This window comes from Falco peregrinus, chromosome 10 (genome assembly GCF_023634155.1).
Source record: "Falco peregrinus isolate bFalPer1 chromosome 10, bFalPer1.pri, whole genome shotgun sequence".
NCBI classification, from domain to species: domain Eukaryota; kingdom Metazoa; phylum Chordata; class Aves; order Falconiformes; family Falconidae; genus Falco; species Falco peregrinus.
The window spans coordinates 424599-441458 of NC_073730.1; the positions used below are offsets into that span (position 1 = coordinate 424599).

The 16860-nt window shown below is 38.9% G+C and overlaps 1 protein-coding gene across 3 annotated transcripts in view; it reads right to left on the reverse strand.

Moving 5' to 3' along the window:
* NR5A2 (nuclear receptor subfamily 5 group A member 2) overlaps window positions 1-16860 on the reverse strand; it is a 96164-nt gene continuing 79304 nt past the window's right edge. For all 3 annotated transcript variants that reach the window (XM_027793339.2, XM_005242020.3, XM_055815077.1), the window contains one exon: window positions 1-3295. In XM_027793339.2, coding sequence (XP_027649140.1) covers window positions 3048-3295 — 248 coding nt within the window. In that variant the 3' untranslated portion in view covers window positions 1-3047. The remainder of the gene's footprint in view (window positions 3296-16860) is intronic.

The window sequence follows — 16860 nt, forward strand, 5'->3', positions numbered from 1 at the left end:
TCAGCATAGGCATATCAATATTTATTGAAATACTGAAAAAAATAATAATTCCATTGGCGATGAGAAACTCCTGGCAAAAACTGACATGACAATATGTATTTCACCGATACAGTAAGAGAACTTCAACTTCAACAAGTAACTCACTGCACATTCTAAGAGTTGCATGGATTTAAATCCAAGGCAGCTGCAGAACATCTGTAATACAAATAATCAGACTTTACAGATTGTCTGTTTACAAACACAGAACAACTATAATAAACCAGCCAAAGCCAAACCCTTTGAATTTTAGTCTGCTTTTACTAATATATCCTGTAATCAATAAGGCAGTCAGAAGTAAAAGTCTGGTTACAAAGTAGTTAACAATTAACATGGGGGTGGTGGTGGTGATTTTTTTTGTTGTTGTTGGGTTTTGGGGTTTTTTTTTAATACTTTGGGCAATCGGTAGGATTCTTGGAACCACAGATGTGGGCAAATATATGTTAGCTTATCTGAAATTGTTTCCATTATACTATATGAAAAATTGTTCTTCTATGTCCTTATTTTAATTCTTTTGTCCTGTATATAGATAATGGTGCTGTGAATACAGTTAGTAACATTTTTAATTTTTTTTTCTTAATATTCAGGGAGATTCACTGTAGCATTTCAATGAGAAAAAAAGAGAAAATACAGAATGCAAACACTTGAAATATGCTTGATTTTTCTTTCAAAGAGGAAAGAATGACCAAGGTTATCTTGTACACGTGGGTAAACGTATTACACAGCCACTGTCAATTGCCACCCGTGTCTTAATTTCTCTTAATTTAGTTTGTTTGAGGGAGAACGCTGTTATTTAAATAATGCTTGCATGTCTGCTGTGTGGGATAAGGGAGATGTGCTTGGTTTGCTTGTGGTCTGTACTACAGTATGTGTGTTCCATGATATAGGAGAGGCATCCAGGAGTTGCAGACACTAGGCTTTGCTGTGTTTGTGCCCTGTGCGTGGACAAAATATTAGAACTGATTAATACAAGCAATTAAAATATGCGTGCTTTGTACTAATGCAGATGTAATAACTGATGTCTTTGGTATACAACATATGAATGGATAGAAAAAAATAAGAGAAATGCACCTTTTCAAGTTCACATGAAACAGAAAAAGATCTAACTCACATAATTTACAATAGATTTAAATAAACTACATTTAGGATTATGAAGATTTACAGATGTTTAATCAAGTGAATGATTTTAATTTGTAAAGACCCTTGTGTGTCCCTGAACTATGTTTCCCTAACTTGAAGACATGCTACAGTAAACACATATATTTGGCTTCTTCATTCTGACTATATCTTATATAAAGATGAAACCGAAGAACAATAAATTAGCATCATAATTGTATACAGTGTAAACTATCATATACAATATAAATAAACTATTCAAAAGCCAGCAATCTTCATGAAAACAATTAAAGGATTAGGATTTCATACAGTTTCTACAAGTGATTGTGCAGCCGATAATCTCAAAATTAAAGTCAAAATGAAATACCCCTATTGATTTTAGTGTCTCACGACATACAGTAATTAAGTACTGGTAAAATAATTACCAATTTAAAAGAAATAATAAGGAAATCACTGCTTTGCAATTTTATCACAGTTTTTTTCCCCACAGGACCTAAAGAATGTAAACACTATGTTTTTGTTAATGTTAGAGATTAATACTTTATTTTAAACATATGTTGATCCACACCTGCATGGTTACCTTTAAGGGTAATGAAATAAGGCAAGACTTATAACTGTGGCACTACATGTTAATACTGATATCTTTATTTGGACAGAGAGAATTGTTTGTTCTTCTCTAATATTTGTTCTGCAGGAGACTTTGGCCTACACAGACATAGCAGTATCACTCTTCTTTCTTTGCGTAAAAGATGTGTATTTCCCAACTTTAAAAAGAAAGCATTGCATTAGATGTTGGATGTTTCAGTTGAAATTTAGTTTCTTAATTACTGGAAATTTTAAAGATCATTTCTTAATAAGCTCCGTGGCATTCATCAGGTCAAATAATTCATTTGTATATTCTTGCATTGCAAACAATTTTTTTAATATTTAATTTTCAGGTTTTTAACATCAGTATTTGGTGTCCTGATATTTTTTTATTATTATTTTTGTGTGTGTGTCAAAGATGCTATTGTTTGTGATGGCTAAAATATCTCCATTTCCTTTATTTGGAAATGGCCATGAATATATAGCAGGGCCATCTTTTAGCCACTGCCCTAGTTAAGTGTATAGTTGAATTGGCTGATTTGGTTTGGAGTATTTATCTTAGCTATTTAATAGCGATCCAGTAACAGTAGTAGAAGAGGGATACTGCCTGACAGAACAACATGAACACGTGACAAAACAAACTTCAGAACATAGTAAGGGTGCCAAGCTAACTGGATAACAGACTCTTCATACCAGCGGTCTGCAGGCCTGAGGGACCGACAGCCAGCCCCAGCCCCCCAGGATCTGGTGGCGACAGTACACAGCGCGTGGCCTATGCCAGCGCTCTCTTACGGATTGTTGAATGGATGCCACATCGTTTATCACAGCAGAAGTAAGTGTTGGGTCCTTGGAAGGATGGCAGAAGATGCTCTAGGTGCAGTTTTGCACCTATTACAACTGTTTTAGAAGTCCTGCTATACCATGAAGGAATTTAGTGCGCTGAAATTCCCCACTACCTTAGCTCGATAATACGGATCGGGTTTTTTCTCCTAGGTTTCTTCATATTGGCAATCAGCAGAGTTAAATATACAAGGATTATTCTGTCCTTTCTCTTGTTGTCACTGGTGATAGTATCCACTTGGTAAGTTCCGTTCACTCCAGTACAAAGTCCTATATAGGTTCCTTTGGGGATGTGTAGCATATGATTCACAGTTTGCAATACAAATACCCTGATACATCACTTATTTACTATTAGTATTTGATTATTATACCATTTTGCAAAGTCTTAAAACCACATTTTAATTAGTGTTGCTTCGAGCAGTTCGGAATATTTTTTTTTCCTTGAAAGCAGAAGCTCTAATGGGTGTAATTTACGCTCTCTTTGCGTGCAGCATTTCAATGAGAAGGTTATTACACGGCACATCCCCGTTCAGGTGTTTGTAATAGAGGTATTCTTCGGCCTGCATGCTGATGGCCCGGATCTCTGGTAGTCGCAGGAGAAGCTGCCCAAATTTGTCTGTTTGCTGTGGGTAATTACACATAGTGTAGTCCAGCAGAGCAGCGTTCACTTGTTCCTGAACACCTTCCACAAGCTGGAAGTTCTCAAGATTTTTGACATCTGAATGATAACAAAAAAAAAAAACAACAATTCAGTTGCATTTTAATTCCTGTTTATGAAGGCAATGTTTCACTAAATGGATGTGGTTTTGTGTTTTGTTTTGGGTTTTTTTTTTCCTCCTGACAAAAGCATACTTTACAAGCTGCTGAATATTCAGTGAACCCTTTTGCCAACTTTCCTGGGAAAATGATCACAAAAGAGCTTTAGCGGAGTGTCTTGTTGAAATTCTGCATATACCTCAAATCAATTAGACACCAATGGAGTCTAAGCAAGGTCAGCTCTTTTCATAGCTTGCAAAAAGAAAGGTTGAGGATTCCTAAAGTAGAAGACCATAATATATTGCTAGCAAATGAGTCCCAAGAGGAAGCCCTATCTTTAACCCAGTATGTTACACAATTCATATAATTCTGTATTAATTTTTCTGACCCAAGGTGAAATCTGTGTCCAGGGTATGATGTAGTTAATTCTAATAAAAAGTGACAGGGTTCTTGTTTCTGTTTGACATTTTCAAAATTATTCTGAAAGCCTTTGACTTGTCTAGCCTATGTTAATGAACCATCTGGTACACTCCAGTGACTGCCAAAATAATCTTCCCTACTAGACACTCTCTAAAATATATATTTCACTGACTAATGATCTTTATTAAACGAAATCATTGTCCTTTGGGTGGAATACCAGATAAGAAAAGGCGCCCTTTAACCTGAATATGGTTTCTGAAATTCAACACTGACCTTTTTTTTTGGTGTTGTTTTTTTGGTTTTGGTTGTTTTTTGGTTTTTGTTTTTTTGGGGGTTTTTTTTGTGTTGGACAACAGGGGCATTTACATCATTAAAGGCAGGTACAGTTTGTTCACTCTGCCTCTGTTTGATTATCTTCTGTTCCTATACAGCAAGTTCAAGCTCTGGAAATGCTGGCCAGAGATAAATGCCAGTATATTAACTCCTCATTATTTGCTTCCCTGTGTAAAAACTACTCTGATGGCATCGTCTTTTGACATGTCTGCAGAACGATTACAGTGCTGCTATAATGCAGAAAGAGCGAAGTGATCAAAGTGCTCTTGCTGGCAGAACTTGTTTTGGCTGGTGTTTGAACACTTATACCATCAGCAGAGCACAAGTAACACGGTCTCTTGTAATGCTAAGGCACAGTGATACTGAGCATAACTGTGTGGCTAATTCACTTTGAATAAAGACAGATCTGCTCTTCTATGGATGTTCTTGGAGCACAAGAGATGGGGAATTTGGCAGAATGTGGTTCATTGTAAATGCCAGCCTTTGACTGGAGGGGAAATGCGTTATTTCCTTTGCAAAACAGGAATACATGTTGGTCCCCCAATCCATCAGCAGCACGGGAGGCTGCGTAAATTGGGTCTCACTGCACCTTTTCCTAGAAGTGCTTTAAATAGAGCAAATATTGGTTCTCGCACATAACTGTGTGCTGGAACACAAGGGAAATGGTTGGGGGAGGCAAATATTTTCTTCAGGACAAGAAGATAGGAGGGATACCAAGGATCCTGATGGCAGCCCAGGGCAGCACGCACAGCCTCCCGGCTCCAAGTCACAGGCCTGGTGCAGGAGCCCACATGCAGCGTGCGGGCTGCTGGCCGCACCCCAGGTTCACTCGTGCCTGAGCTGGTGTGAGTGTGTCCTGCTGGTCCTTACTGGCTGCCTCTTTCCTGTCACAATTTCACTATGGAAATGAAGCAAGTGGCTCTCGGATTTGTGCTGCTTGTTTGGGAATGGGGGACATGACCTCTGTCCAAATTTTGCTAGCTGGCCTAAGGAAGTTGCTAGCCATACTTAAATTATGAGGGTTGCCCAACAAGAATCGTCTGAACTTTGTGTTATCCAGAGTGAGGAGAACTGGAACCTTCAAAGCTGCTATGCCTTCCCCTTAGCTATTCAAACTCATTTATCCAAAGTCTTTTTGCCAGAGTCTCTGGAGGTCTTTGGATAATCATGTTTTCATGTGTTACACTGGACATTTTCTCACACGAAATACAGCCATTTATTATTGTATGTGCCTACATAAAAGTCCCAAGGAATTTTGTAGTGAGTGTAACCTGGTTTCAAAACTGGGTGTTCTAAGCATATTTTTGTAAAGTTAAGGAAGGAACAGTATCGACTATCTCAATTAGTTTAAATAGGTTGCTTTCAGATGCAACATGCAATCATGAATGAATCGTTAGAATGTAAGGAATTCCTACAGAAAGCAGGGACTATGCTGGAGATTAAACTCTGTTAAACCGCAAGAGAAAAAGTGTAATGATTTCAGAATCAGTATTTCCAACTTCCCCCCTGCCTGTTAAAAAATACCTTTAAAGATCAGGAAGTTTTAGAAACTGTTAGCTGATTCAACCCCCTTTAAATTCAAAGGGCATCTCTCTTGCTGTCTGTCTGTTTCGAATCACACTGTGAGATTAAATTGTGCTGACTTCTTGGAAAACCAGGTTTATTCACATTTTTACTCTCTGTCTAAATGTTACTGCATGGAATATACATTTACTGGCAAGATCACAAAATCAATTTTTACAAAGATCAAGACCAAACAAAATCTAGGAGCCGTAAATTTTCTCTATGTTCCTGCAGAAGTGGTGGATTCAACGTATATTTTATAGGCATGCACTCTGTCTTCAGCTGCATTGGTATCATACTCAATTCCAGCTATATTGGTATCATACTCCAATTCAAAAGGAGGTGTAATATTTTATCTCTGTTACCCCCGCGTACAGGACCGGTGGTTTCTGGCAGTAGGTGTGTGCCTGTGCATCGTACAGGTGCTCCTACAGGCTGCTCAGCTAATGTGGCCTGGCTGAGTTGCATGGAAGTTGCAGGACTACGGGGGAAGGAGGTCTGTGTTCGGTTTTTTTCTCATCTCAGTGGACAGTTCTTTAAATACTCGTATGTGGCAACAGAAACACTGAAATCGGATGTAAAAACAAGTCAAATTATCACTAGCAGTAAATAAAAACTAGTTCTGGGATTTATGTGTACATCCAGCCTGAGGAAATATTTTTAATGTATTTTAAAGAAATATATATATCAAATTTAATATATTTTAATGAAATACTTTTAATGTATTTTAATGAAATATATATATAATATAATATATTTTAATGAAATACATTAAAAGTATTTCCTCTACACAAATTCTTGATATTTGTGGTGTGGTTCAGTGCTTGTAAACAAGATGTTATTAGTTAACCAGTAAAAATACATAGACTTACTGACTGTTTATATACTGAATCAGATACTCATAGTCCAAATGATTACAGTTTAGGACATCACTACACATTTCATCTGTGTGTAGATGAATCTCCAGGACTGCAATTATAATAGTGGGGATATAGAGACAACCTGATGACCAGTTATGTATTTTGGAGTGAGTCTTCATGAAGTAACAAAGGTTTTCTGATACGACTTTTGATAAGTGCTCTCATCTCATGTACATTAGCAGTAAATGCTGCATTAAAGCAAACGAGACAAACTGAACAGAGAGAAGTAAAGGATGTGTGCTGAGAGCACTGTGTCAAGCTCTTGTATGTTGTTCTGTATATTGGTAAAAAAGAGGTTTGTCCAACACATAGTTGTGATATAAATTACATAGTTATTTTTGAAGTGAGAATCACAAACTCTAGCTCTAATAAAGATGAATAACAACAAAGGAAAATGTGAACATTAAGTTATTTCCAGTTGCTCCAAGTTCTGCAGGTAGAACAAAAAGTGCTGTAAGGTTTTAACTTCTGGTACTTAGCATTTAGCTGAAAGTGATACAAATGTTATTAAATAATAACTTTGGTTTGTAAGTAGATGGTTTTCCTGTGGTTTGGGTTTGGTTTTGTTCTTGGTATCCATTATATAATTCTGGCTAAAGGTACTTGACTTAGTTTTCCAAGTATTTCCTTTTCAAGAAAGATCCTTTGAATGCTAATGAGTTAATTTGGTGAAACATCAAGCCGTGCTGGTGTAAGTCTGCTGAAGGCAGTGGTGTACAATGAGTGTGAAATCTGCTACTAGTGTGTACAGCACAAAAGTCTTTTATGCTTTCGTATAATTTTTCATTCCTGTTTGCTTTTTCAAACTGAAATGTCTCTTATCAATCTTTACATCAGTTAGTAACAATTTAAAGTACACATGTTTAAGCTTAATGCAAGAAATCATTTTCTGAGGTTTAGAGGCTTGTAAATTAAATGAGTAGAAATAGGTTCCCCCTCCTCCCACCCACACACCCTTTAAATCCTAGCAGCTAGAAAAAGTGTTTTGTGTTGCTACAGTAAGTATCAGTCTCTTATCTCTTCTACTTTATTCACTCAGGGACTAATTACCAACTTTTTACATGAAACAGCCTTACTGTGAGCTCACAGTGGGGCGCGCATCTTTTTCTATCGTTATTGGAAAGTAAACCCTTAGGTCTTCTGGAATATATTATATGTTTTACAAGAAATAGCAATTGCTTTTCTGTCAAACAAAGAATTTTTGTTCTCTATAGCTTACTTTTGACGATTAAGACAAAAACTGTATTATAGTGTGTCAGGATCTGCTCTGCTGTCCGTATTCCCAGAAATCCCCCCATTTTGATTACTTTCTACATCTAATATAAAGCTGTGCATTAAGCTGAAACTGTATACAACATTCAGCCTGAGGAGAACACTTTTGCATATTTTTCCCTAAAATGGGTCTGGTCTTTAGAGGGGAAAAATATTTAGGTTTCAGAGAGATTTTCTCCCTCTCATATTCCAAACATGAAATACTGAAAATTTGGTGGTGTACTAATCTGTAGAGAGCTTCTCTTGGTCTGGGAATTTTGAAAAGAAAAATGAAACAGAATGAGAGATTTAAATCTGAAAAATAGTAACTCCTTAGGAGCAGCGTAAATATTTCCCAAAGAAAGCTGGCTAAATTTTATTGCTCGTGCCTTTTATCAGGCACCTTCTACATGAAGCAGTGCGGAGGTGCGGATGCAGGCAGCTTGGCAGCCTCTCTGCGCTTCGCACCATTCCGAGTCCTGGTTCGCACCATTCCGAGTCCTGGTATTGCAAGGATGAAATAAGGTTGTGTTTAGGCTTCTCCATGGGGAGAAATTTCTCACTTTCACGGGGCTGGAAACAGCCTTGCAGATACTCTGGGCAGTAGGATTTGATACCAGCCCAGGGCTGAGCTTCCTCACCCTGAACGGGCTGCCGAGCCCCATCATTTAAGGACTTTATTAAAACCCAACCGATGTCTTCCAAAGATATGATGTCTTCCAAACTCTAGGGCTAGTATTTTGGCCAGGATGGCCTTCAGGCTCGCCCTCCGGGAGGTCTGTCAGTCCTCCCCACGCAGACTGGGTGGCCCAAGCAGCAGCATTGCCCTTGGTTAGAAGCACGCAGTTCTGTCAGGGAAAGGCCCCACGCGCCTCTCAGCCCAGCGCCGGGGATCCTGCCAGGGGCCTTGCTGCCAGGCTCATTCCTGTTTGACCTTGGAGACAGACTGTGTTAATTCTGGTGGCGGTTTTTCTCCCAGAGTGGTTCAAAGCAGGGGGATTGCCCAGGGCTGAGGTGACGTTACCAAACTTCCTCTGTTTAAAACCAGCTTTTTCCTAACTGTTTCCCCAGATTTCTGCTAGCCCTGCAAACCCTGTGGGTTACAGGGCTGGAAACCCAGGTAGATTTTTGACGTGATGATAAAAAATTTTTGAGGGTAAAAGTAGTAATGGTTGATAAAGTGCCAATCTCTGAAAATTACCCACAATTCTCCTTCATTGAAACTAATGGCAACAACAGCAGTTCCATATAGCACATCTGTCATGAAGGCAGATGTATGCCATTCTATAGCTAAGCCTTCTTGACAGACAAAATGCTATAATGAAGGAAGATTTATGGTAAAGATAAGCTCCTTACTGCAAAATTCCCCTCAATTTTATTACAGCAGGGTTGTGCTGAATATTATTCACTTAGAAGTCATGGGAAACCACTCTTGATGGATGTGTTTGTTAATCAGTGGTAAGGTGCTATATTTAGCACTTGCCAAAGCCTGAAAAACCTTTACATTATAACAACCCAAACCACTTTTATTTTCTTAAGACTCCCAAGTCCAAACTAAATGTGCAGAAAACTCTTCCTGTCTTTAGAAGGATTCTTTTTTGGCCGTTGTTAAGCTGCATGTAACAGTGCAATGACCAATCTGTTTATTAGGGTCATAAAGTGATTTTCGTTTTCAGTTGAACATACCATCAGATAATGGGTATATTGTTTTGAAAATCTTGATTAAATTCTTCTATAGCAATATATTTCATTTGCACCTAAGTATTGGGCAAAATTATATATGTTTGAATAAGATGCTTATGACAAAACAAGCTGTAATTCTTAGCCTGAATCCTATTTCATCCCCTCAGTATTCAGTCTTGGTGGACTTTTGGTTTGTTTCAGAACAACTCACTCAACTAAAGCATAACTTGGTGTTGTTTTATAATAGTAGGCTTTTTTCTAGTGCTATTTAAAATATTAAAGTGCATTTTTCTATTAAAAAAAGTTTGTAATGATAGATTCTTACTGAGAATATCAGCTCCCGATGTCTATTAAGAACCGCGCTTATTGACTTTTGTGAAGAATTTTATAATTGCTTTTGCTGCTGTTAGCTCTGCAATGGAAAGGGAGACGTGGGGAAATCAGCTAGGTTCCTCTCCTTGCATGACTGAAATTACTAAATTTCAGTTTTTCAGTTTTTTCTTCAGTGTTTCAGTTGTTTCTTTTCTTGCAGTCCCCGTAAAGACAAAGGTCAAGGCCTAATTTGATTTCTTGAATCTTTATGGCTGGTGTAATTACTGAGTCATCACTCAGGAAAATAAAACAGCTTGACTTTCAACAGCTCAGGCTGAATTTACTGACTTGAAAGTTAAACAAACAAAATCTCCACCCGCTTCGCGTCCTGGCACCCCAGGAACCAACGTCCTTATTACTTGTAAATGAGGCACGCATGATATGGTGGCCATTGAAACACAATAAAACCAGATCCTGCTGGGCCTTCTGGGAGGAAGAGCTGCTCACAAGTCCTGGCCCAAAGTCCACAGCCAGCTACACCCTTAAATACAAAGTCCAGTGTTTCTCACCAGGACTCATGAGGGAGAAGTGTGGCCAGGTGCAGCCAGGGCTGTGGAGAGCCAGTTGGTTGGTGAAACTATGGTCCAGCCCAGAAGATGCTGGGACAGACCACAGGCATCAAGTCCCCAGCAGTGGTTCTGCTGCTTGCATTTCATCTTAGCCATGCCTAAACTCCAGTACCACCACACTTACTTTCACTTTCTAAAGCTTCCTCCATGCCTGGGGTACACCCCTGCTGATGTCCCAGACTTGCTTTGGGCGAGCAATGCAACACGTTGCTGGTCTCTTGCTCATCTGGGACAAGGGCAGGCTGCCTATTGAGGGCAGGCTGCCTATCACCTGAAGGCTTGTTCTGTAGGTATTTTAATCCATGTTTAAGTGTTCACTGATAGGATTAAATTCCACATAAGAGAGTGGCTGCCGCTTTCTTTGAAGACATGAGAGTAGCACAGGAATTTGAACAGCACTTGCTCTGTTGCATCCTCAAGGAAATTCCCCAAACGACTGGAGTCTCCGGCCATGCCGGTGGGTGGCCTGAGCTACCGCTCGCTACAGGCTGTGCTCAGTGAAGGCCTGCTCTCCAGTCCTTGGGTTGCACCTCTGCTGCTGCACTGAAAAAAATAACCCTAGGTGATTTAAGCTCAAATTTATAGCCTGCCTTTGTAGGCTGGTGGTAGGGGAATCTGCCTGGGCTGGTGTGGGTTTCTGGTTCCTCCCTCCAGGTTTGTTTGTATATTGACCCAGTGACCACTTAAGGTAAATGACAGATCAATCCTAGAAAAAATGTCTCAATCTAAGTCTCTGTTTCCCAGGGGAAAATTATGTAAGTGCTATCCTGTGGAGCCATGGTCATATCTGTATGCCAGCATACACTGATAAACTGGGGCAGAAGTGATTTAGCGAAGGTCTCACAGATAAACTGAAAAAGAATATGAGTCAAAACTCATTTTTCCTAACTCCTCACGTAATCCTAGGTTCACGTTATATGTCTGGGCTAGAAATGTTTTTCTTCTGAATATTCACTTGGAATAAACATAGATAAGAAAATCAGTTTGTTACTTTAGCAACAGGATTATATATATATATATATATATATATATATATATATGCTTAAATGCAGACAAATCTACAGCCACAGCACTAGTTTATATCACACTTACAGTTAGTGGAAAAAAGTACCACATTTGATAAAAGCAGAACCTACACTTCTGACAAGAGTTAAAAAATAAGAATAAATAGTAAATTTATTGAACCAAATGGTTTCTGCAGTTAATTTCTGAAACATCATTTTAATCTTCAATAGCACATGAACAATACAGGATTGTTGGTGTTTTGAGGCAACCGGCTGTCAGTGCCTACAATTTGTAGAGATTGAATAGTTTAAGATGTCATAAATATTTATGAAGTTCCTGGGAATGGTGATAGGGACATCATACGAAATCCTCGAAGTTAGGAACTGAGGCAGAAGGAGTGTTATATGCAACTTGTAATAATAGACAGTACGGTATAATGTAGAGAGGAGCAAGAACAATCTGTTATTTAGCTGAGAAGTTGAATGAGTAGGAAAAAACAAGTGAAAAATTTAGAAAGATTTGATTTTATCTAGAAAATATTTGCTCTGCTTTTTTTTGGACATTTGCAACTTTTTTGAGTGATGGCATTTATTGCATTCTTGAGAAGCTTGCACATTATCAATCCTTTCCCTTTCTGTCCCTCTCCTACTACTCAAGCGCTGTTTAAAATAGGAATAATGGAGCAGATTAATCTCAGAGGTATTTCTACTGCCACCACTGGAACTACACCAAGGGGTGATATAGTCCTAAAAGAAGAAATATAAATATTTTCTGGAAAAATACTGAATATAAATTTCTACTGAGGTTAAAACACAGAAGTGTAGCTGCCACTGAAACCCTTTTGAGTAGCAGGCTGTATCCTTTTATAAAGCCCATCTGTCTCTGCAGAGTATAAAAAATGCATGATCATAAAAAGCAGTACTCCTTAGGGGAAAAATCTCTCTGTACTAATCTTGTAGTCACTTTACAAAACAGTTTTTAATCCCAAATTTGCATTTGATTTTCAGTCAGGAACTTTTGTGGTTTTTGCAAAGTTTTCTTATTCCATTAGAATAAGATATGAGGTACAGTTTGTTCAGGTGGCAAGTCCAGACTATGAATAAACCAACGTTATCATATGAAAGAGAATTAAACAGGCAGATCCAAGTGGGGATATATTAAGCCAAATTTAAGCTCCAGTAGTTGAATTTAGCCTGTACTAGATGTCTGGTTTGCCTCAGGATATATTCAGCTTTCCAGCTAATCGACTGAGGAAAACTGCCTCAGGTATGATAAAATTTACAAGAGAGCTCAGTCGAATAGCTCTTGTTATAAATACTAGCTTAAAGGCATTCTTCTGGTCTTTGGGATCAGGACTGTATTTGCATTTAATTATTACATTTCAAACTTTTTTGAACTTGGTTAAAAATATTAGACTAGCCAGTTACATCATTATAGTGGTTTCCAGATAAGGGTAGAACTTCATACTGCTTTTTCATTACTTGGTGAATTTTGTTTGCCTTTATTCTTTTGTTTAGATCCAAAGTCCCACAGGAGCAAAAATTATTACAATGTATTCTTTTTAAAAGAAGGAAATATAGTTAAGCGAAGGTGTTTTGTTAATATGCTAAGAGGTACAATACTATAACTTTCTGTCAACGTAATTGACAAATAATTCTGTTTTAAGTCTTGCACTATTTTGAGACAAGGCTTAGTGTGAGACAATCAACCAGTCATCTTTCAGACATATTGATTTCAAAAACATGTTTTTCCTCTTGTTTGAGACTTAAAGGCATGATCTTAATAGGTTTATGTGCCAATATTTGCACTAACAGGGTTTCTTTCACTGAACTAAGCTGTATCAGTGGAAGCTGACTTTAGTTTAGAATGAGCATGAAAAAGATAGTCACCTCTGCCTGTCTGAGATATGGGGGTGGAAATTAGTAAAAGAACTATTTTCTTATATAATTGTATTGAAATAATATAAAGTAAAATGCATTCATTGAATTGCTTGGTGCTGAAAGCACTGCAACAGCAACAAATATATGATGCCTGTTAGCCAAATATTTGAATTTTACTATTATTATATAGAAGAGTTAGACTCTACTCTGGGCAGTTACAATTATTTCCTATGTAAATGTACCTGCAGACAGCTCATGAGACCATTAATGGTACACTGAAGCCATTGTCTTTCAGATGCTGTTTCAGTTCCCTATCAAATTAGCATTGACTAAATTTGCTGTCTTAGATGGAAAAAACTGATGAATTTGGTCCCATCATATAAGTGCATGTATCAGTCATTAGATCATTGCCATGCCTGACTGCAACGGCTCATGAATATGCTTAAATGAAACGCACCATGCAGCGGTGCTCCTCACTGAATGACAGCAGAGCTGGTGGCCCTGTCCCCCTGGCTGGCCCAGGCCCCCAGGCCTCCTGCTAGGTGGTGGGAAAAGAAAATGCTTAGTTCTCCTGTAGCCTGGGTCTTGTTTTCATGGACAGTAAATACAACTAAGGTAAGTAATTGTCTGCTGCAGAATTTCAAAGCATATTGCTTCTGACACCATCTATGGGTCTGAATGGAAGCTGCAAATTTCATTTTTCACTGTGATGTACGCCTGCACTTAGTTGTGGAAGTGCTTTGGCAAACAAGAGTGACAGAAACCCAAAGCCAAACATCTGCAACTACACTGGCACTCTGCAAGTGTCAGGGCTGGGACACAGGGGACACCGCAGACGCACCCAGATGTGTGTCAGCCTTTGGACTCTTTCCAAAGGCCTTGATGTGTACACCACTGTTCTTCAGCCTCATTGCTTACACTTTTAAACATACACAGAAGAAAGCTGAAGAAAAGCCCACCTGAAAGTCCCTCTGGCAACATGGTTACTCATCAGTTAGACAGGGTAGAGAAGCGTGGAATAGAGGAAATACTGTTACACCCACAGTTCAAGTATGAGGCTCTTAGAAGAGAGCTTTATTTCTCAGCTACCTCGGGTTCCTTGACAAGAAACCCTCATCAGAAAGGACTGGATGCTCTCAGGTAAGGTAGTGTCTCAGCACATATTTAACATTTCAGTTGCTCAGTAAGGAGCAGCAGAAATAACTCATGTAAGCTCCAGATTTGTGCTCACTGCTCAGCTCAGACTCAAATGTTTGGTCAGATGTGGAAGAGATGTTTCCATAGACAACACAGGCAGAGGTTTAACATGACGAGCATGAACTAAGGCTGCAGATCCCATTTAACCCCTGACTGGAGCTGCCCCTAACACGGTGCCAAAAAAACCTCATGTTCCCTGCATGAGGGCAGAGGTAGTTTTTTGTCCCCTGATGCCACATGGCAGATGGAGGGAGCGAGTGTGCTTTTGGCACTGCGCAGCGTCTGTGTGAGGGTCTGCTGGAGAGGCTCCGGGACGTGCCGGAGCTTGGCCTCCTGGAAACAGGTGTGCACTTTTCCTGCCCTGGCTGGGCTCGCCCCACCAGTGACATCCTCAGGGTCCCGGTGGTGCTTTATTGAGATATCATACAGACTGTGTCTTTTGCCTTTATTGCTTGGGATCTGGAAGGATTTTTAATTCTAGATCCACCTCCACCTAAATCAACGCTCATTGGATTAAGGTTGGTTCTGGCTAGATTTCACTGCACTCTTCAAAGCAGGGGTCATTCCCCACCTGTAGGTATTTTTTCCAGACTGGACCATAAATTGCCATTTGGAATGGAATTTCTGCTCTTTTTTCATTCTATGGTAAAAGTTATATGAGTTAGTACTATGAAAATTGGAAAAGCGATTTGGATTTCTTACTTTAAAAGTTAATTTTCCTGAAAGTTATGTCCAGGCAAGAAACAGTGCTTTCCTGTAACATTGCGGCCATGGCAGACGGTGGGATATGCATTTGGCAGGATATAATTCATGTAAGTACACATGTACATCCTTGTGCTTTAGTTTCATGGAAACACACAGGCTTTCAAATCTAAGGTATGCAGCAACAAACAGTGCCTTTATCGCTGTGATCACCATAGTCTCAAAATGCCAAAGTAGCAGCTAACTCCTGCAGCAGGACTGCCCACCCACTTGCTGGAGGAACAGCCTGAAATGCCCAATGTCCTGGACATGTTCAAGGCAATACGCTCACGTGTGTACTAATTGGAAGTTAATTGTTCCCAGAGGCAAATAAGTACATTTAAACCAAAAATTATACTATTGTTTCCAAACTGTGTTGAAAAGCAGCGCGGTGCTTCTCCCAGGGCATAGCCCTAGGAGCACCTCTGCACCTGCAGTAACTTTCACCTCTATTCTGCTGACGTGTTTAACATAGAGATTATCAGTCTGTTCACCTTAATCAAAGTCAGCTTACTTTGACTTGTAACATATAGACTAGTTCAACAAAGATGAACACAATTCTTACCACTTTTGTCCAACCAACCCTAATGAGTTTACAGTTAAGCCCAGCCCAGCAATACTTTATTTATTTTGATATTAATTTCCTGTGTCAGCTTCAGGTTTAAAAAAATCACACAGATCCCAGCACAGAAAATAAAAATCAAACCTGACACCTGGAAAAGAAATCACGTACTGGAAAAACTTGACATAGAATCCAGTGGTGTCAAAAATCCTAGCTATTTGTTGTTTCAAATTCAGACATTCTTCATTTTGACCAAAATAACAGACATTTATAGTGTACCTTACTGCTGGTGACTATTTAACAGCTAGGTGCTCTCACAGCATGGTACTCCTTATGTGCACAGTAATGAAAGTTCGCTATTGATTTTTCTGTAGCTGCTTGTAACTATTATAGTTGATACATCAATAGAAAAGGAAAGCACAATGTTTCACAGGAGGCAGAAAATCAGAGAATACATGATGCTGTGACAGTAAATCATGGCATAATCTCAAGAATTGATAGATGGTTAGTGCTAACTTGAAACCCATGGCTTTCTCTGAAAAGACTAGCCTATAATCGCCCAATATGTTCTAACAGACTGACTGCCCGTAATAGTGGTAAAGGACACCACACAATGTTTCATCTTCAAAATAATGGTTTCCACAAGCCAGGTTGTTTTGTTGTGGTGGAATTCGTTTTGTGTGTTACTGGAGAAGGAGGGAGAAAGAAAATAATACTTAAAGGTTGTAGGAAAAATATTTTTTCCCCAGAATTAAGCACAGAAGGTTTGTTTGGGTTTTCTTTAAAAAAAAAAAAAAAAAAAAAGAGAGAAGTTGTCATTAATTTTTAACTTACAAAAGTCTGCGGTTAGTTGAAAAGGAAATGCAAAAGAGCTGATTATTCTTGAGATCAAAATATTGAAGCTGTTTTGTCAAGAAAGGCAAATGCAGAGAAAATACATTTACCACTGCTGTTTCCAGTTCCACAGCATCCTGAAAGGGAGCCAAAGGCACGTAAGTAATTGAAAGCTTTTTTAAGTGCCTCCTTCTCTC